The sequence below is a fragment of the Bufo gargarizans genome, unplaced genomic scaffold (assembly GCF_014858855.1).
Source record: "Bufo gargarizans isolate SCDJY-AF-19 unplaced genomic scaffold, ASM1485885v1 original_scaffold_1997_pilon, whole genome shotgun sequence".
Lineage (NCBI taxonomy): Eukaryota > Metazoa > Chordata > Amphibia > Anura > Bufonidae > Bufo > Bufo gargarizans.
In genome coordinates, this window is record NW_025334596.1 from 184,925 (window position 1) to 200,728 (window position 15,804).

Sequence of the window (15,804 nt, forward strand, 5' to 3'; positions counted from 1 at the left end):
GTATAGCCCGTGGAGGAGGAGCTGTTTTTTCTTATTTGCATAGTGTCTCCTCCTAGTGGTGGCTTAAGCTATACCCATGGTCTGTGTCCCCCAATGGAATTGGCGAGAAAGTCCATATATGTTTTTTAGGGTCCCCAGTTTTAACAGCCGTTAGACATGTACACGCCTGTCTAAACAGCAGCTAAAATGGTCCGATTACAATGGGGTCTGTCTGGCCGCTATTAACCAGCTGTTTAAAAATGGCCATGTGAATAGTCCCATAGACTTTCACTGGTACCAAAAATGGCCATGTGTCGGCCGTTGTGTGCATGTAGCCTAACATAGAGGTGCAGATACACTGATACATTGGAGCGAACTCACCAGCTGTGTGAGCAGGGCTAGGTCAGCACTCCAATAAAGACAACTGGCACTCACCACATTCAACGATACTCCTGAACCGAAGGTCACACACAGGTCCAATCCCATGAACCATGAACACAAGATGGTCAGCCTGCGAGACCTCCCCTACGGAGACACACAGAAAATCAAACGGAATAAGAAACAGTGTTCCCTGTAAATATAGTAATGTGCGTCACACCACTGGCCTAACCCAATGTCCTTCTGAGGCTTGTAGTTCTCCCCCGTACACTTCTCCACCCAATGTCCTTCTGAGGCTTGTAGTTCTCCCCCGTACACTTCTCCACCCAATGTCCTTCTGAGGCTTGCAGTTCTCCCCCGTACACTTCTCCACCCAATGTCCTTCTGAGGCTTGCAGTTCTCCCCCGTACACTTCTCCACCCAATGTCCTTCTGAGGCTTGCAGTTCTCCCCCGTACACTTCTCCACCCAATGTCCTTCTGAGGCTTGCAGTTCTCCCCCGTACACTTCTCCACCCAATGTCCTTCTGAGGCTTGTAGTTCTCCCCCGTACACTTCTCCACCCAATGTCCTTCTGAGGCTTGTAGTTCTCCCCCGTACACTTCTCCACCCAATGTCCTTCTGAGGCTTGTAGTTCTCCCCCGTACACTTCTCCAACCAATGTCCTTCTGAGGCTTGTAGTTCTCCCCCGTACACTTCTCCACCCAATGTCCTTCTGAGGCTTGTAGTTCTCCCCCGTACACTTCTCCACCCAATGTCCTTCTGAGGCTTGTAGTCCCATGAACCATGAACACAAGATGGTCAGCCTGCGAGACCTCCCCTACGGAGACACACCGAAAATCAAACGGAATAAGAAACAGTGTTCCCTGTAAATATAGTAATGTGCGTCACACCACTGGCCTAACCCAATGTCCTTCTGAGGCTTGTAGTTCTCCCCCGTACACTTCTCCACCCAATGTCCTTCTGAGGCTTGTAGTTCTCCCCCGTACACTTCTCCACCCAATGTCCTTCTGAGGCTTGCAGTTCTCCCCCGTACACTTCTCCACCCAATGTCCTTCTGAGGCTTGCAGTTCTCCCCCTTACACTATCCCACCCAATGTCTGAGGCTTGTAGTTCTCCAGGCTCACTTTCCCACCCAATGTCTGAGGCTTATAGTTCTCCAGGCTCACTTCTCCACCCAATGTCTGAGGCTTGTAGTTCTCCAGGCTCACTTCTCCACCCAATGTCTGAGGCTTGTAGTTCTCCAGGCTCACTTCTCCACCCAATGTCTGAGACTTGTAGTTCTCCCCCATACACTTCTCCACCCAATGTCTGAGGCTTGTAGTTCTCCAGGCTCACTTCTACATCCAATGTCTGAGGCTTGTAGTTCTCCAGGCTCACTTCTCCACCCAATGTCTGAGGCTTGTAGTTCTCCAGGCTCACTTCCCCACCCAATGTCTGAGGCTTGTAGTTCTCCAGGCTCACTTTCCCACCCAATGTCTGAGGTTTGTAGTTCTCCAGGCTCACTTCTCCACCCAATGTCTGAGGCTTGTAGTTCTCCAGGCTCACTTCTCCACCCAATGTCTGAGACTTGTAGTTCTCCCCCATACACTTCTCCACCCAATGTCTGAGGCTTATAGTTCTCCAATACGCCAGCAGCACACCAGGTAACAGCCTGACCCGCATATCTCCTATGCAGTGAATGCTGTAACAGAAAAAAATAAAATCCGCCATTTTTTTGTCACCTTGTCACCTGTGCAGAGTGCCCGGCGCCGAGATAACAATCCCTGTGCTCCGGAGGCTGCTTTGGTCGATATGACTGCAGTGTGTAGGGACTAAGACCGATATGTGAAGCGCCAGTCTTGAGTAAATGACCCCCAATGCTTTATTTGGCTGAAAGACACATTAATGATGCCAGTGTGCCCTTCCTGACAATGTGCACCTGTGATGGGCACACTCTGGACAACCCACTTATCAAGGGAATATCTTTGAAATCGCCAAACCCCTAGTTCACCCTTTTCAGATTGTTCTCATTTTGTGAGTATAATAAAATTGAATGAAATTTGGGCATTAGGCTTCATTTATGCTCACACGACGGACTCCTCCTAGATTACCTGTGCGCTCCATGGTCCTGTCATCTGGAGTTGCTGAGAAGTGCACCTGAAGAACTACAAGCTCCAGAAGATTTGATGCTGCTGCAAGTGGTTTGAAGACCATTACTGCATCTATCTTAGATGGCCTTTAATGGTCACTATAAGAAACTTTGTAATATATCTTATCAGAGAAAAATGCCCTTGTTCTTCAGTTATTCTCTCCCCCTTTCCCAAACTACCATCACTCCTAATTCTGTGGTAGCTCACCGAGTAATCAGATTACAGTTGCCCATCGAAGATTATGTATAGGGAGGGGTGTAAAATGCAGAGTATGAAAGATGTACTGGCATGATTCAGCAAATAGTAAGCATCATATCTCACTGCAAGTGCTTAATTCACATCTATACTGCTCAGTACTTCTCTATAATGTCCTATATGGAGATTCTGAGAGGCTTAGTCAGCAGAATCTCCTGTATCTATGTGTAGTTATGGGCAGACACTGTTACAGCCAAGTGTTATATCTCACCTCCAGTGCTTTAGTCACATCTATACTGCTCAGTACTTCTCTATAATGTCCTATATAGAGATTCTGAGAGGCTTAGTCAGCAGAATCTCCTGCATCTATGTGTAATTATGGGCAGACACTGTTACAGCTAAGTGTTATATCTCACCTCCAGTGTTTTATTCACATCTATACTGCTCAGTACTTCTCTATAATGTCCTATATGGAGATTCTGAGAGGCTTAGTCAGCAGAATCTCCTGTATCTATGTGTAGTTATGGGCAGACATGTTAACTGCTAAACTATACCCACAAGCTAAGGGACAACTGAAAATTGGAGATTTAGAATGCAGAGGTTTAAAACCCCTAACCCAAAGTTATCTCCTCTTGTTAGTGTAGAGAGGGGCAGTTTTGTTCAGTTAAGTCTGGGGTAAAACTTTTGAATTTCGCTGTCTGCACCTTCTCCAATCAATCATTATAACCCTAACCCAATAGATCAACCTTGAGGGAAAAAAAAAAAAAAAAAAGTTCCCAGCCCTAGATTACCATCTGGAATGTCATCATGGTCATCTATGCCCCTCTTTACAACTCGTGGTCTGGCCTGACCGTCTTGAGGGGAGCCCCACTCATCTGGAATGGCACTATGCTGGAACTGGACGATCACCTGCAGACACAGGACAAGTAAGTCGTATGGCCGCAGTCTGTCACACCAAACGCAGGACAGACTGCTATAGAGGCAGTACATAAAACGGAAATAAAGGCCACCTCAAAATAAGAGCCACAGTGAACATATCTGCTGTGGTCACTATGGACAATAGTAAAGAAGGCAACACCGTAACATGGGGGTGTTGTATTCTTCTGGTATAATAGCGCATGGAGGTCTTTTTCAAATAAAGAACTTATTCTAGTCATGTACAATATATGGATGCGAGGCTGGACCCCTCCAGGTGTCATCCCCTGGAACTATTATCCCCTCCCACTCTACATGTATGGGCTATAATATGGAGTCGTTCCCCCTTTGCTCTTCTGGGAAGGCTCTTTAGAAGATTTCGGAGGGAGTCTGTGGGACATTTCACACCTTACTCAGAAGTTCATTTGTGAGGGAAGACGCTGATGTTGGAGGAGGGGGCGGCCCTGGCGTGAAGACTCCATTCTGGTGATGGACGGGGCTAAGGTCAGAGTCCTGTGTGACCAATCAAGTTCTACCAGACTAAACAGACAAACCCTTTATAAAGGGCCTTCCCCAAACTGTTCCCAGAAAGTTGGAAGCTTAGAATTGGCCATGATGTCGGGTCTGCTGAGGCATTAAACGGGCTGTCCAGGATTACAAAAAGGACGTCCGATGTTGACCCAATAGCAGCACACCTGTCCACCGGTTGTGTGTGGTATTGCAGCTGTAATCCATCGACTCCAATGAAGCTGAGCTGCAAAATGAGACCTTTTATTCTAGTCCTGGACAACTCCTTAAAGATTTCCCTTCAAAAGAACTAAGGTGCCGAGGCAGACTCGTGAAAAACCCCCCTCCTTGCATTATCCCTCCACCCACCCACCAGACATTATAGCTGGCACAATGCAGTCAGGCAGGCAACATTCTCCTGGCACTAATCCGTCGTCCATCAGATGGAAAAGTGGCACTGCACAGAAGACGTCTCTATGGATCCGAGGTCCAGTGGCAGGTGCTTCATGGAGGCTGAACTACAGCTGCTGTATACACAGGGGACATTACAGCTCGTCTCTGCTTACAGATCAGGATGGTTGGGGGGTGGCAGGGATCGGGAAGTATCACACGTACCTTGGGGTTGTGCATTACAATGGTCTCTCCTCCAGGAAACTCCAGCCTCCGGTGCCACTGGTTACTGCTCACAGCCTTTCTGTACTCCGCCTGCAGAAGACGAAAAAACCATTAGAAACCAGGCTTGAGGCCCTCCATGAGTATCAGGGGAGAGGGTTCACCCTGAGCTTCCTGATGCATAACCAGAGTGCTAGAAGAAGCAAGATCACAAGCAGGTCAGCAGATGAGAACTTGCATCATTCATGACCAGCACAGAGAGGACAGCCACCCAGCAGCTGTACAAGACCAAGAAGAACCCCCCCTAATGCTACGACCATACAGCTTGTACACCCGGGGTACACACTGGCTGGAGAGACAAACACTCATGTAGTAGGGGTAGAGAGAGGTAGGTGTCCGGGGGGCACCTTGCACAGTTCTAGCAGACGCGCTCGGCAACCACAACGACCAGAGCAGGGCCGGGGGTCAGCGGGGAAAACTGCTCGACATCGGTGACCTCACAGCAGCACTAAAAAAGCACAAAACAGGGCTCTGTCCGGGGCACACAATTCTGCCGGGCACGTACTGCTGCACCACCGTATGTGAGGCACCCCGAGATTGGGGAAGGGGTCCAGGTCTAAGCCATTCCACGCCAATCTCCAATTACATACACTCCGTGGAAGAATTAGCTAGAACCATTGTTTTCTATAGGAGGCTGCGGTGGGCACGCTCCGCGAGAAGAGGCGCAGAGTTCTATTCCCATAGCGGTTACATCTCCCCCTTCATTGTAATCTTCCCTGTGATAAGAGGATTGCAACCCCCACCCGGTGTACACACCACAAAGGCGGCCTATTGTTAGAGCTGTGCGCGGGCATCTTAGGGTTGTTTCCAGATTACCAGACGTGGAACCTGGAGTACTGGAAACTAAGAACAGACCACTGATAAAGTGGAGACCTCCGGAGGCCGCTATCCTTCAGTAGAGGACACAGATGGAGGCCGCCACTTCCTCTCCTTTCCCTGTCCACAGTTTACAACTGTACATGGTTATAACCAACAGGCCTACAGTCCCTTCTGAGGTCCACGGGGTTGGTACCAAGTTTCCATCCTGAACAGAAAAAAAATTTGATCCAAGAGCATGGCTGCCATCTGCCTCCCCTCCGTATAACAGGGCGAGGCACATAAAGCACGCTCACAACTGCCGGCAGCTCCTTCCTCTCCACAGTTATTTCTGGGAGCAGGGCTGCCATCTGCCTCCCCTCCGTATAACAGGACGAGGCACATAAAGCACGCTCACAACTGCTGGCAGCTCCTTCCTCTCCACAGTTATTTCTGGGAGCAGGGCTGCCATCTGCCTCCCCTCCGTATAACAGGGCGAGGCACATAAAGCACGCTCACAACTGCTGATAGCTCCTTCCTCTCCACAGTTATTTCTGGGAGCAGGGCTGCCATCTGCCTCCCCTCCGTACAACAGGGCGAGGCACATAAAGCACGCTCACAACTGCTGGCAGCTCCTTCCCCTCCACAGGTATTTCTGGGAGCAGGGCTGCCATCTGCCTCCCCTCCGTATAACAGGACGAGGCACATAAAGCACGCTCACAACTGCTGGCAGCTCCTTCCTCTCCACAGTTATTTCTGGGAGCAGGGCTGCCATCTGCCTCCCCTCCGTATAACAGGACGAGGCACATAAAGCACGCTCACAACTGCTGGCAGCTCCTTCCTCTCCACAGTTATTTCCGGGAGCAGGGCTGCCATCTGCCTCCCCTCCGTATAACAGGACGAGGCACATAAAGCACGCTCACAACTGCTGATAGCTCCTTCCTCTCCACAGTTATTTCTGGGAGCATGGCTGCCATCTGCCTCCCCTCCGTACAACAGGACGAGGCACAAAGCACGCTCACAACTGCTGATAGCTCCTTCCTCTCCACAGTTATTGCTGGGAGCAGGGCTGCCACCTGCCTGACCTCCGTATAACAGGGCGAGGCACATAAAGCACGCTCACAACTGCTGATAGCTCCTTCCTCTCCACAGTTATTGCTGGGAGCAGGGCTGCCACCTGCCTCCCCTCCGTATAACAGGACGAGGCACATAAAGCACGCTCACAACTGCCGGCAGCTCCTTCCTCTCCACAGTTATTTCTGGGAGCAGGGCTGCCACCTGCCTCCCCTCCGTATAACAGGGCGAGGCACATAAAGCACGCTCACAACTGCTGATAGCTCCTTCCTCTCCACAGGTATTTCTGGGAGCAGGGCTGCCATCTGCCCCCCCTCCGTATAACAGGATGAGGCACATAAAGCACGCTCACAACTGCTGATAGCTCCTTCCTCTCCACAGTTATTTCTGGGAGCAGGGCTGCCATCTGCCTCCCCTCCGTATAACAGGACGAGGCACATAAAGCACGCTCACAACTGCTGATAGCTCCTTCCTCTCCACAGTTATTGCTGGGAGCAGGGCTGCCATCTGCCTCCCCTCCGTATAACAGGACGAGGCACATAAAGCACGCTCACAACTGCTGATAGCTCCTTCCTCTCCACAGTTATTTCTGGGAGCAGGGCTGCCATCTGCCTCCCCTCCGTATAACAGGACGAGGCACATAAAGCACGCTCACAACTGCTGATAGCTCCTTCCTCTCCACAGTTATTTCTGGGAGCATGGCTGCCATCTGCCTCCCCTCCGTACAACAGGACGAGGCACAAAGCACGCTCACAACTGCTGATAGCTCCTTCCTCTCCACAGTTATTGCTGGGAGCAGGGCTGCCACCTGCCTGACCTCCGTATAACAGGGCGAGGCACATAAAGCACGCTCACAACTGCTGATAGCTCCTTCCTCTCCACAGTTATTGCTGGGAGCAGGGCTGCCACCTGCCTCCCCTCCGTATAACAGGACGAGGCACATAAAGCACGCTCACAACTGCCGGCAGCTCCTTCCTCTCCACAGGTATTTCTGGGAGCAGGGCTGCCATCTGCCTCCCCTCCGTATAACAGGACGAGGCACATAAAGCACGCTCACAACTGCTGATAGCTCCTTCCTCTCCACAGTTATTTCTGGGAGCAGGGCTGCCATCTGCCTCCCCTCCGTATAACAGGACGAGGCACATAAAGCACGCTCACAACTGCTGGCAGCTCCTTCCTCTCCACAGTTATTTCTGGGAGCATGGCTGCCATCTGCCTCCCCTCCGTACAACAGGACGAGGCACAAAGCACGCTCACAACTGCTGATAGCTCCTTCCTCTCCACAGTTATTGCTGGGAGCAGGGCTGCCATCTGCCTCCCCTCCGTATAACAGGACGAGGCACATAAAGCACGCTCACAACTGCCGGCAGCTCCTTCCTCTCCACAGGTATTTCTGGGAGCAGGGCTGCCATCTGCCTCCCCTCCGTATAACAGGACGAGGCACATAAAGCACGCTCACAACTGCTGATAGCTCCTTCCTCTCCACAGTTATTTCTGGGAGCAGGGCTGCCATCTGCCTCCCCTCCGTATAACAGGACGAGGCACATAAAGCACGCTCACAACTGCTGATAGCTCCTTCCTCTCCACAGTTATTTCTGGGAGCATGGCTGCCATCTGCCTCCCCTCCGTACAACAGGACGAGGCACAAAGCACGCTCACAACTGCTGATAGCTCCTTCCTCTCCACAGTTATTGCTGGGAGCAGGGCTGCCACCTGCCTGACCTCCGTATAACAGGGCGAGGCACATAAAGCACGCTCACAACTGCTGATAGCTCCTTCCTCTCCACAGTTATTGCTGGGAGCAGGGCTGCCACCTGCCTGACCTCCGTATAACAGGGCGAGGCACATAAAGCACGCTCACAACTGCTGATAGCTCCTTCCTCTCCACAGTTATTGCTGGGAGCAGGGCTGCCACCTGCCTCCCCTCCGTATAACAGGACGAGGCACATAAAGCACGCTCACAACTGCCGGCAGCTCCTTCCTCTCCACAGGTATTTCTGGGAGCAGGGCTGCCATCTGCCTCCCCTCCGTATAACAGGACGAGGCACATAAAGCACGCTCACAACTGCTGGCAGCTCCTTCCTCTCCAGTTATTTCTGGGAGCAGGGCTGCCATCTGCCTCCCCTCCGTATAACAGGACGAGACACATAAAGCACGCTCACAACTGCTGGCAGCTCCTTCCTCTCCACAGTTATTTCTGGGAGCAGGGCTGCCATCTGCCTCCCCTCCGTATAACAGGACGAGGCACATAAAGCACGCTCACAACTGCTGATAGCTCCTTCCTCTCCACAGTTATTTCTGGGAGCAGGGCTGCCATCTGCCTCCCCTCCGTATAACAGGACGAGGCACATAAAGCACGCTCACAACTGCCGGCAGCTCCTTCCTCTCCACAGTTATTTCTGGGAGCAGGGCTGCCACCTGCCTGACCTCCGTATAACAGGACGAGGCACATAAAGCACGCTCACAACTGCTGGCAGCTCCTTCCTCTCCACAGTTATTCCTGGGAGCATGGCTGCCATCTGCCCCCCCCCTCCGTATAACAGGACGAGGCACATAAAGCACGCTCACAACTGCCGGCAGCTCCTTCCTCTCCACAGTTATTTCTGGGAGCAGGGCTGCCATCTGCCTCCCCTCCGTATAACAGGACGAGGCACATAAAGCACGCTCACAACTGCCGGCAGCTCCTTCCTCTCCACAGTTATTTCTGGGAGCAGGGCTGCCATCTGCCTCCCCTCCGTAGAACAGGACGAGGCACATAAAGCACGCTCACAACTGCCGGCAGCTCCTTCCTCTCCACAGTTATTTCTGGGAGCAGGGCTGCCATCTGCCTCCCCTCCGTAGAACAGGACGAGGCACATAAAGCACGCTCACAACTGCCGGCAGCTCCTTCCTCTCCACAGTTATTTCTGGGAGCAGGGCTGCCATCTGCCTCCCCTCCGTAGAACAGGATGTGGGTTCGTCTGACGAAAGATCTTTAGTTGAAAGAAGGTCCCAGAAAGGGTTAGGGAGCCATGAGGTGAGACATGCTGGCTAGACCTAATGTCCACATAAGGCCAGGCATGCGATTGGTAATTAGAGTAACACAATCATTCCATTAGCCTCGTTAGTGTCTGGGGGCGTCCATTAAACCATTGTTCTTCCAGCCACTACTCCCATTATGTGGATGGTGACGGGTAGACCCAGTGGTGCGGTCCCCACAGGTGGTCTCACATAGTCTCAGGTGAGGGGCTCCGTCTTAAGGAAACACAGCCATCTTATGCACAGTTAGCATTGGGTGGGGGTGTTTCAAGGGAAACGTGCTCAGACCTGGGGGTGGCATTGGGGTTCTTAGGACACTGACCAGGGGATGAGGGCTGGTGGGAGGTGGAGGAACCACAGAATAGGATGCCACCTAGATTGTGGAGGATCGACCAACTGAGATGGGAAGGATGCTGGCCGTGCTAGGAAAGCATGCCCTGGAGATCGTGCGGCTGGCAGTGGTAAGCAAATATCTTGGTGTGCATGTCCAGTACCCCCGCCCGCCTGAGTACAGAAGACAATGGATAACATGAGAGAGGGACCCACACCCTTAAGTTACCAGGATATACCACAATTTAATGAAGACACCTCTGATATTGATGAGCATCTCCGGTTATTTGAGAACATTTGCTTGCTGCATGAGGGTTCGGTGGGTACTAGACAGGTATGCAGTCACGCCTGAAACCTATCAGAGGAAGTTTCGGGAGACTTACAATCCCGGGGCGCGCGCGCACACACACACACACACACACACACACGCACGCACACACACACACAGAGTTTGCCAATACATTACAAACGACATGCACTCGGGGGATGGAAGGACTGGGAGCTCGGGAAGTAGAACAGATCTTGGATGTATTCGGGCTGGAACAATTTGTCCAAGCTCCAAAGAGTGGGTGGCGGACAGAAAACCACTGGATGGATGAGGCCACAAGACTGGCTTATGATTGGTCTGCTAATCAACCAGGGCTACAGAGAAGGAAAGTCCCATCAAATTGGGGACAGGTGATACTAGGGCTGAAATGATTACTCGATTGAATCGAGTAATTAAACACACAAAAAAAAAAAAAAGCAAACTTTTGGCACCGAGGATTCGTTTGTGTCATGTGATCATGGAGCGGGAGTGAAGCGCTTGCTGTTACTTACCGCTCCGTGGTCACCCGCCGGCCCATACCGCGCTGCACTGCATCCTTACACATTGTCAGGTCATAGTGCACGTAAGCGCTGTGCGACGTCAGGATCCAGTGCAGCGAGCGGAGAAGAGGAAGGAGCTGTGCAGCGGCACCCCTACAGGAAAGGTAAGCATTTACTTCACTGGCGCTGGGGACATGGCACTGAAGGGGGACAGCCGGCAATGGATGGCATGGAGAGGCTGATGGCACTGGGGCAGTGCAGCTGAAGGCACTGGAGGAACAGAGCCGATGGCACTGGCTGATCGCACGTGGGGGGGGGGGGGGGGGGGGGGGCGAAGGGTGTTGGGGACTGATGAGTTTTTAAGAAAAACAGTCAATTAATTTTGTATTATTAGATTACTCGATTAATCGTAAAAAATAATCAATATAATACTTGATTACTAAAATAGTTTACTGCAGCCCGAGGTGCTGCCATGGAGGACAGTTAGACCTGTAGACCAATGAGAGGAGGCACCTCAGGGATTTCGGCTTTCGCAAAGAGGTCGAGGGTCTCAAGGCTCCCAAATACCTCCCGCAATGGTGCAAAGGGGTTAAAGGGAACCTGTCACCAGGATTTTGGGTATAGAGCTGAGGACATGGGTTGCTAGATGGCCGCTAGCACATCCGCAATTCCCAGTCCCCATAGCTCTGTGTGCTTTTATTGTGTAAAAAAACCGATTTGATACATATGCAAATTAACCTGAGATGAGTCCTGTCCCTGACTCATCTCACATACAGGACTCATCTCAGGGTAATTTGCATATGTATCAAATCGTTTTTTTGACACAATAAAAGCACACAGAGCTATGGGGACTGGGTATTGTGGATGTGCTAACGGCCATCTAGCAACCCATGTCCCCAGCTCTATACACAAAATCCAGGTGACAGGTTCCCTTTAACCTGCCATAATTGTGGACACGTGGGACATTTTGCCCAGGAATGTTGGGGCTCAAACCGTCCTTGTTCCCAACCTGTGAACACGGTGTTGCAATGGGGCTGGAATGCACAGCGAGAGGATTCCACTACTCCGGCCAGAGGAGGTTAAAGGGATGTGTGGTACAATGACAAGTATCCCAGACTAGGTGGGACGCCTCACCCACCATAAACCAGCTTATGCAGCTGGACTGGGTAGAGAGAGTGTGGAAGCGGTGGGGCTACGTGACTCAGGACCCTTGGTTACATTGATCAAAGACCATCTATTACTGGAGAAATGTATTGTTCCCTCCGGCCGTATGTTAGTCAACGTGGCCGGAGGAGAATCTCTGAACATTCGAAGAGCCCGACTACATTTAGACTGGGGTCACAGTCACGGGCTGGTGGGTGTAGTAGTGCGGCACCTGCAGGTGGACGTGCTGCTGGGAAACAACTTAGGAGCAGGGTTGGTGTGCCACTGGGCAAATGTCATAACCCAAAGCCAGGCTCCCACTATGTCAGCTGAGAGGGAAGATAACGGGCCCACCAGGACTACCCCCTGCCAGTGGTAATACCCAAAACACAATGCCTGTTATTGTGACAGAGACTGACCTGGGGGAGGTAAACAGCATCAGGAAGGAGGCACGGGGAGAGCCATCGCTAGGGGGGCTGAGGCGTGCAGCAGCCAAAGAGGGACCCTAAAACCTGTTGGTCTGCACATACTTCGAGGCAGAGGGGGGTGAGGGGTTTGGGAAGAGGCTCTGCCACAACTCTACCTACAGAGAGGTGCTGCAGGCTTCTCCTATTAAACTCATATGTCAGGCAGCCTCGGGGCCTGCTGGACTTGGTGTGAGAACACTGGGAAGATCGGTCTGACTCTGCTGGTGTACCAGTGCTTCGCTACGTGAGGAGACTACGAGAGAGGATACAACACCTTGGGTGGTACAAGGGTTACTATGATAGGGGCACTCAGTCCAGAGAGTTTCATGGAGGCCATGACAAGTTACAGGCCAACTTTAAGAGATCACCTCGCCCCAGCACAATCCAGTCAGCTACAGGGGTATGAGACCAGTATGTGAGCTCTTCTCTAACCACTCTGGCGGAGCATCGGGTGGAAACTGGGACAGCAAGGCCAATTCGGCAGCTGCTGGATCGAGTGTCACCCGAGGTTCAGCAGATGATTTGGAAGGAAGTGAAGGAAATGTTAGAATTGGGGGTGGTGATCCCCTTAAGCAGTGGCTGGGCAGCCAGAGCAGTCCTGAAAAAGGACCGAGGACAAGGTTCTGCATGGACTACTGGAGACTGAACAAGGTAACCATAACCGATGCATGCCCTCAGTAAATGACCTGTTAGACCAGATCAGGGGAGCGATACTCGTGTCTACTCTCGATATCAGTAAGGGCTATTGGCAGATCCCCTTGACACCCGAGGCCCAGGAGGGTTCAGCTTTCAACACCCGCTTTGGTCGGTTCCAATTTACGGCGATGCGATTCGGGATGAAGCATGCGGCAGCCACCTTTCAGGGAGCATGTCATGCTTGCAGGCCGTCAGGAGTTCTCCCAGGGTTATCTGGACGATATTGCCATATTCAGCAAGACCAGAGAGGAGCACCTGCTGCATGCAAGGGAGAGACCATTTGGACAAATGCCAGATGGGGATTGCTGAGGTCCAGTACCTGGGACACTGGGTAGGGGAGGTATGATGAAACCTGACTGTAGAATAGACCGACAAATGCGAATGGTGGTGGTCGCTGTGCTGGCGGTGCCCGCTGATACAGTGGGATGGCACAGGGCAGGAACACCCAGTGGCGTATCTCTCAAGGCAACTGTTAGACTGGGAGCACGCCACCCTACAGAAAGAGTGCCTGCCTATTGTCTGGGCACTATGTGTATGGGCAGGAATTCGCTATAGTAACGGAGCACAATCAACTGAGCCGGCTACATCGGGTAGCGGGGGAGAGCGGGCAATTACTGTCTCACATGTAGTCTCTGGTGAGGGGCTCAGTCTTACGTAAAGTTAACATTGGGTAGGGGGTGTTCCCAGGGGGACATGCTCAGACCTGGGGGCGGCATTGGGGTACTTTGGACACTGACCAGGGGATGAGGGGGGTTGCTGGTTGAAGTGGGATCCATGCGCTTCGGTTGTGATGTCTGTTGTGTGGATAAGCATCGGCTGTGACTGCAAAAAATACCGGCAAGTGATACTAAAGCTGTGGACCAAGCTAAAACGTTGGGCTAAAGCCTGGTATGGGGCAGTGGAACTACAGGTCCCAGCTGGGGACATCGTGGACTGGGTCTCGGAGCGTCCAGGGGTGCAGCTTATCTGGGCCATCTATCACCATTTGCTGAATAAAGACAGTTGCATCGTTATCCTGCCTAGGTGATTAATACGACCCCCCAACCTCAGATCTTCGCAGTCCCCAAAGAGATTAGAGGTGAAAGCCAGTCGAGGTGCATCACTGTCAGATCGCACCATCCATCTCAGCCAAAGCGGAACGTCCTTTGGACAAACGAGACAAAACTGCAGCTTTTTGGCAAATCGCATCAGCTCTATGTTCACAGAAAGAATGTTGTACCTCCTGTGAGACATGGAGGAGGCTGGGGAAGTCTGGGGCTGCTTTGATGCATCTGGCACAGGGTGTCTTGCATCTGTGCAGAGTACAAAGAAATGTCAAGGCTAGCGAGACATTTTGGAGCGAAGTGTGCTGCCCAGTGTCAGAAAGCTTGGTCTCCGTCGCAGGTCATGGGTCCTCCAACAGGATAATGACCCAAAACACAACTAAAAAGATCCAAGAATGGCCAAGAACAAAGCATTGGACTATTCTGAAGGGATCTTCTATAAACCCTGATCAAAATCCTACAGAACATCGGTGGAAGGAGCTGAAACCTCACGAGGAGTGGCCAAAATACCTGTGGATAAGTGCAGAAGACTCATTGAGAGTGGCGACATCACTTCATTGCCTCAAAAGGCTTTGCAACAAAATATTAACTTAAGGATATCATAATTTGTGTCCAGTCCATTAGTCTGTTGTATAAACTATTCTGTTCAACCACAATTCAAAAGCAACGTCTAACCCAATGCACAAGCAGCTCTCCATTGGCTTCGGCTGAGGTTGGCCACCTGTCCCCCACAGGGCCTTATGGGGACCCTTCTCTTATGGAGAGGGCTTTCAATAGACCCTTATCCTTGTGCACTCGTGTGCCATGCTGCACTTTTTATTTAGAGGGGCGCAAAAAGTCACGTTCCTCAGGCTTTCAATAAAAAAATAATAATATATATTACTGTAGATGACATGGAGCACGCTTCCAGGGGCAGGGATGTGATCAGGCCCATGTAGCGGGCGAGTTTCACAGTGTCATCATAGCCCTGCACCAGAAATGACCGAGGCGTAGGAGAGCCGTGAGCTCTTCTGAGCATGGAGTGATGGTCTCATGGGGTTGGTTCCAGCTACTCCACCACAGTACACTCACCTCCAGCTTCTCACTGAAGTCCTCACTGTAAGGAACAAATCTGCTGTCAGCATCTCCTTTGTAGAACCAAGAGCAGCGTCTGACCTCAGAGTCTTCTTCCTCCCAGTACACGGCCTTCATCTCCCGGTCATACAGGTAGACATCATAGCGGCCCCCTGCTGTACGTACTACAACGCTCTCAGGGTCTGGCTGAACTGAACAAGAGAAAAGCTGAGCATCACAAACAGACAGAAGAATCCTACCCCAGCCCAGTAGTCCTCCGCAGGGAGCCCCCTCATAGCAACTCCCCCCATTACCAGAGTTGTAGACTTCTTCCAGGTTGGCAGAATCATAATTGCTGAATGGCAGCCAAATCTCCCGACCTTCCACAAGCCTGCAGAAGAACCAGTGGGGCTGGACAGGCTCATACAGGTTGGGCATGAAGGGCACGGAGTCCGACACTGGAGGAGCTGCAGGTCTGACATTCGAATAGGACTGCACCATTTGTGCTGGCATAAACGTAGACGCTACCGGGGGCTGCAAGACAAAACCCACAATCAATGCAAGATCCAGACACATGAACGAAAAGGGGAAACAGAGCCACC

The 15,804-nt window shown here is 51.7% G+C and overlaps 1 protein-coding gene across 2 annotated transcripts in view; it reads right to left on the reverse strand.

Annotated features, from left to right (window-relative positions):
- Positions 1-15,804, reverse strand: part of LOC122923844 (SEC23-interacting protein-like) — a 57,516-nt gene that overhangs the window by 35,448 nt on the left and 6,264 nt on the right. For both annotated transcript variants that reach the window (XM_044274685.1, XM_044274684.1), the window contains 5 exons: positions 15,517-15,736; positions 15,221-15,414; positions 4,720-4,809; positions 3,474-3,591; positions 415-504 (listed from right to left, as the gene is read on the reverse strand). In XM_044274685.1, coding sequence (XP_044130620.1) covers positions 415-504; positions 3,474-3,591; positions 4,720-4,809; positions 15,221-15,414; positions 15,517-15,736 — 712 coding nt within the window. The remainder of the gene's footprint in view (positions 1-414; positions 505-3,473; positions 3,592-4,719; positions 4,810-15,220; positions 15,415-15,516; positions 15,737-15,804) is intronic.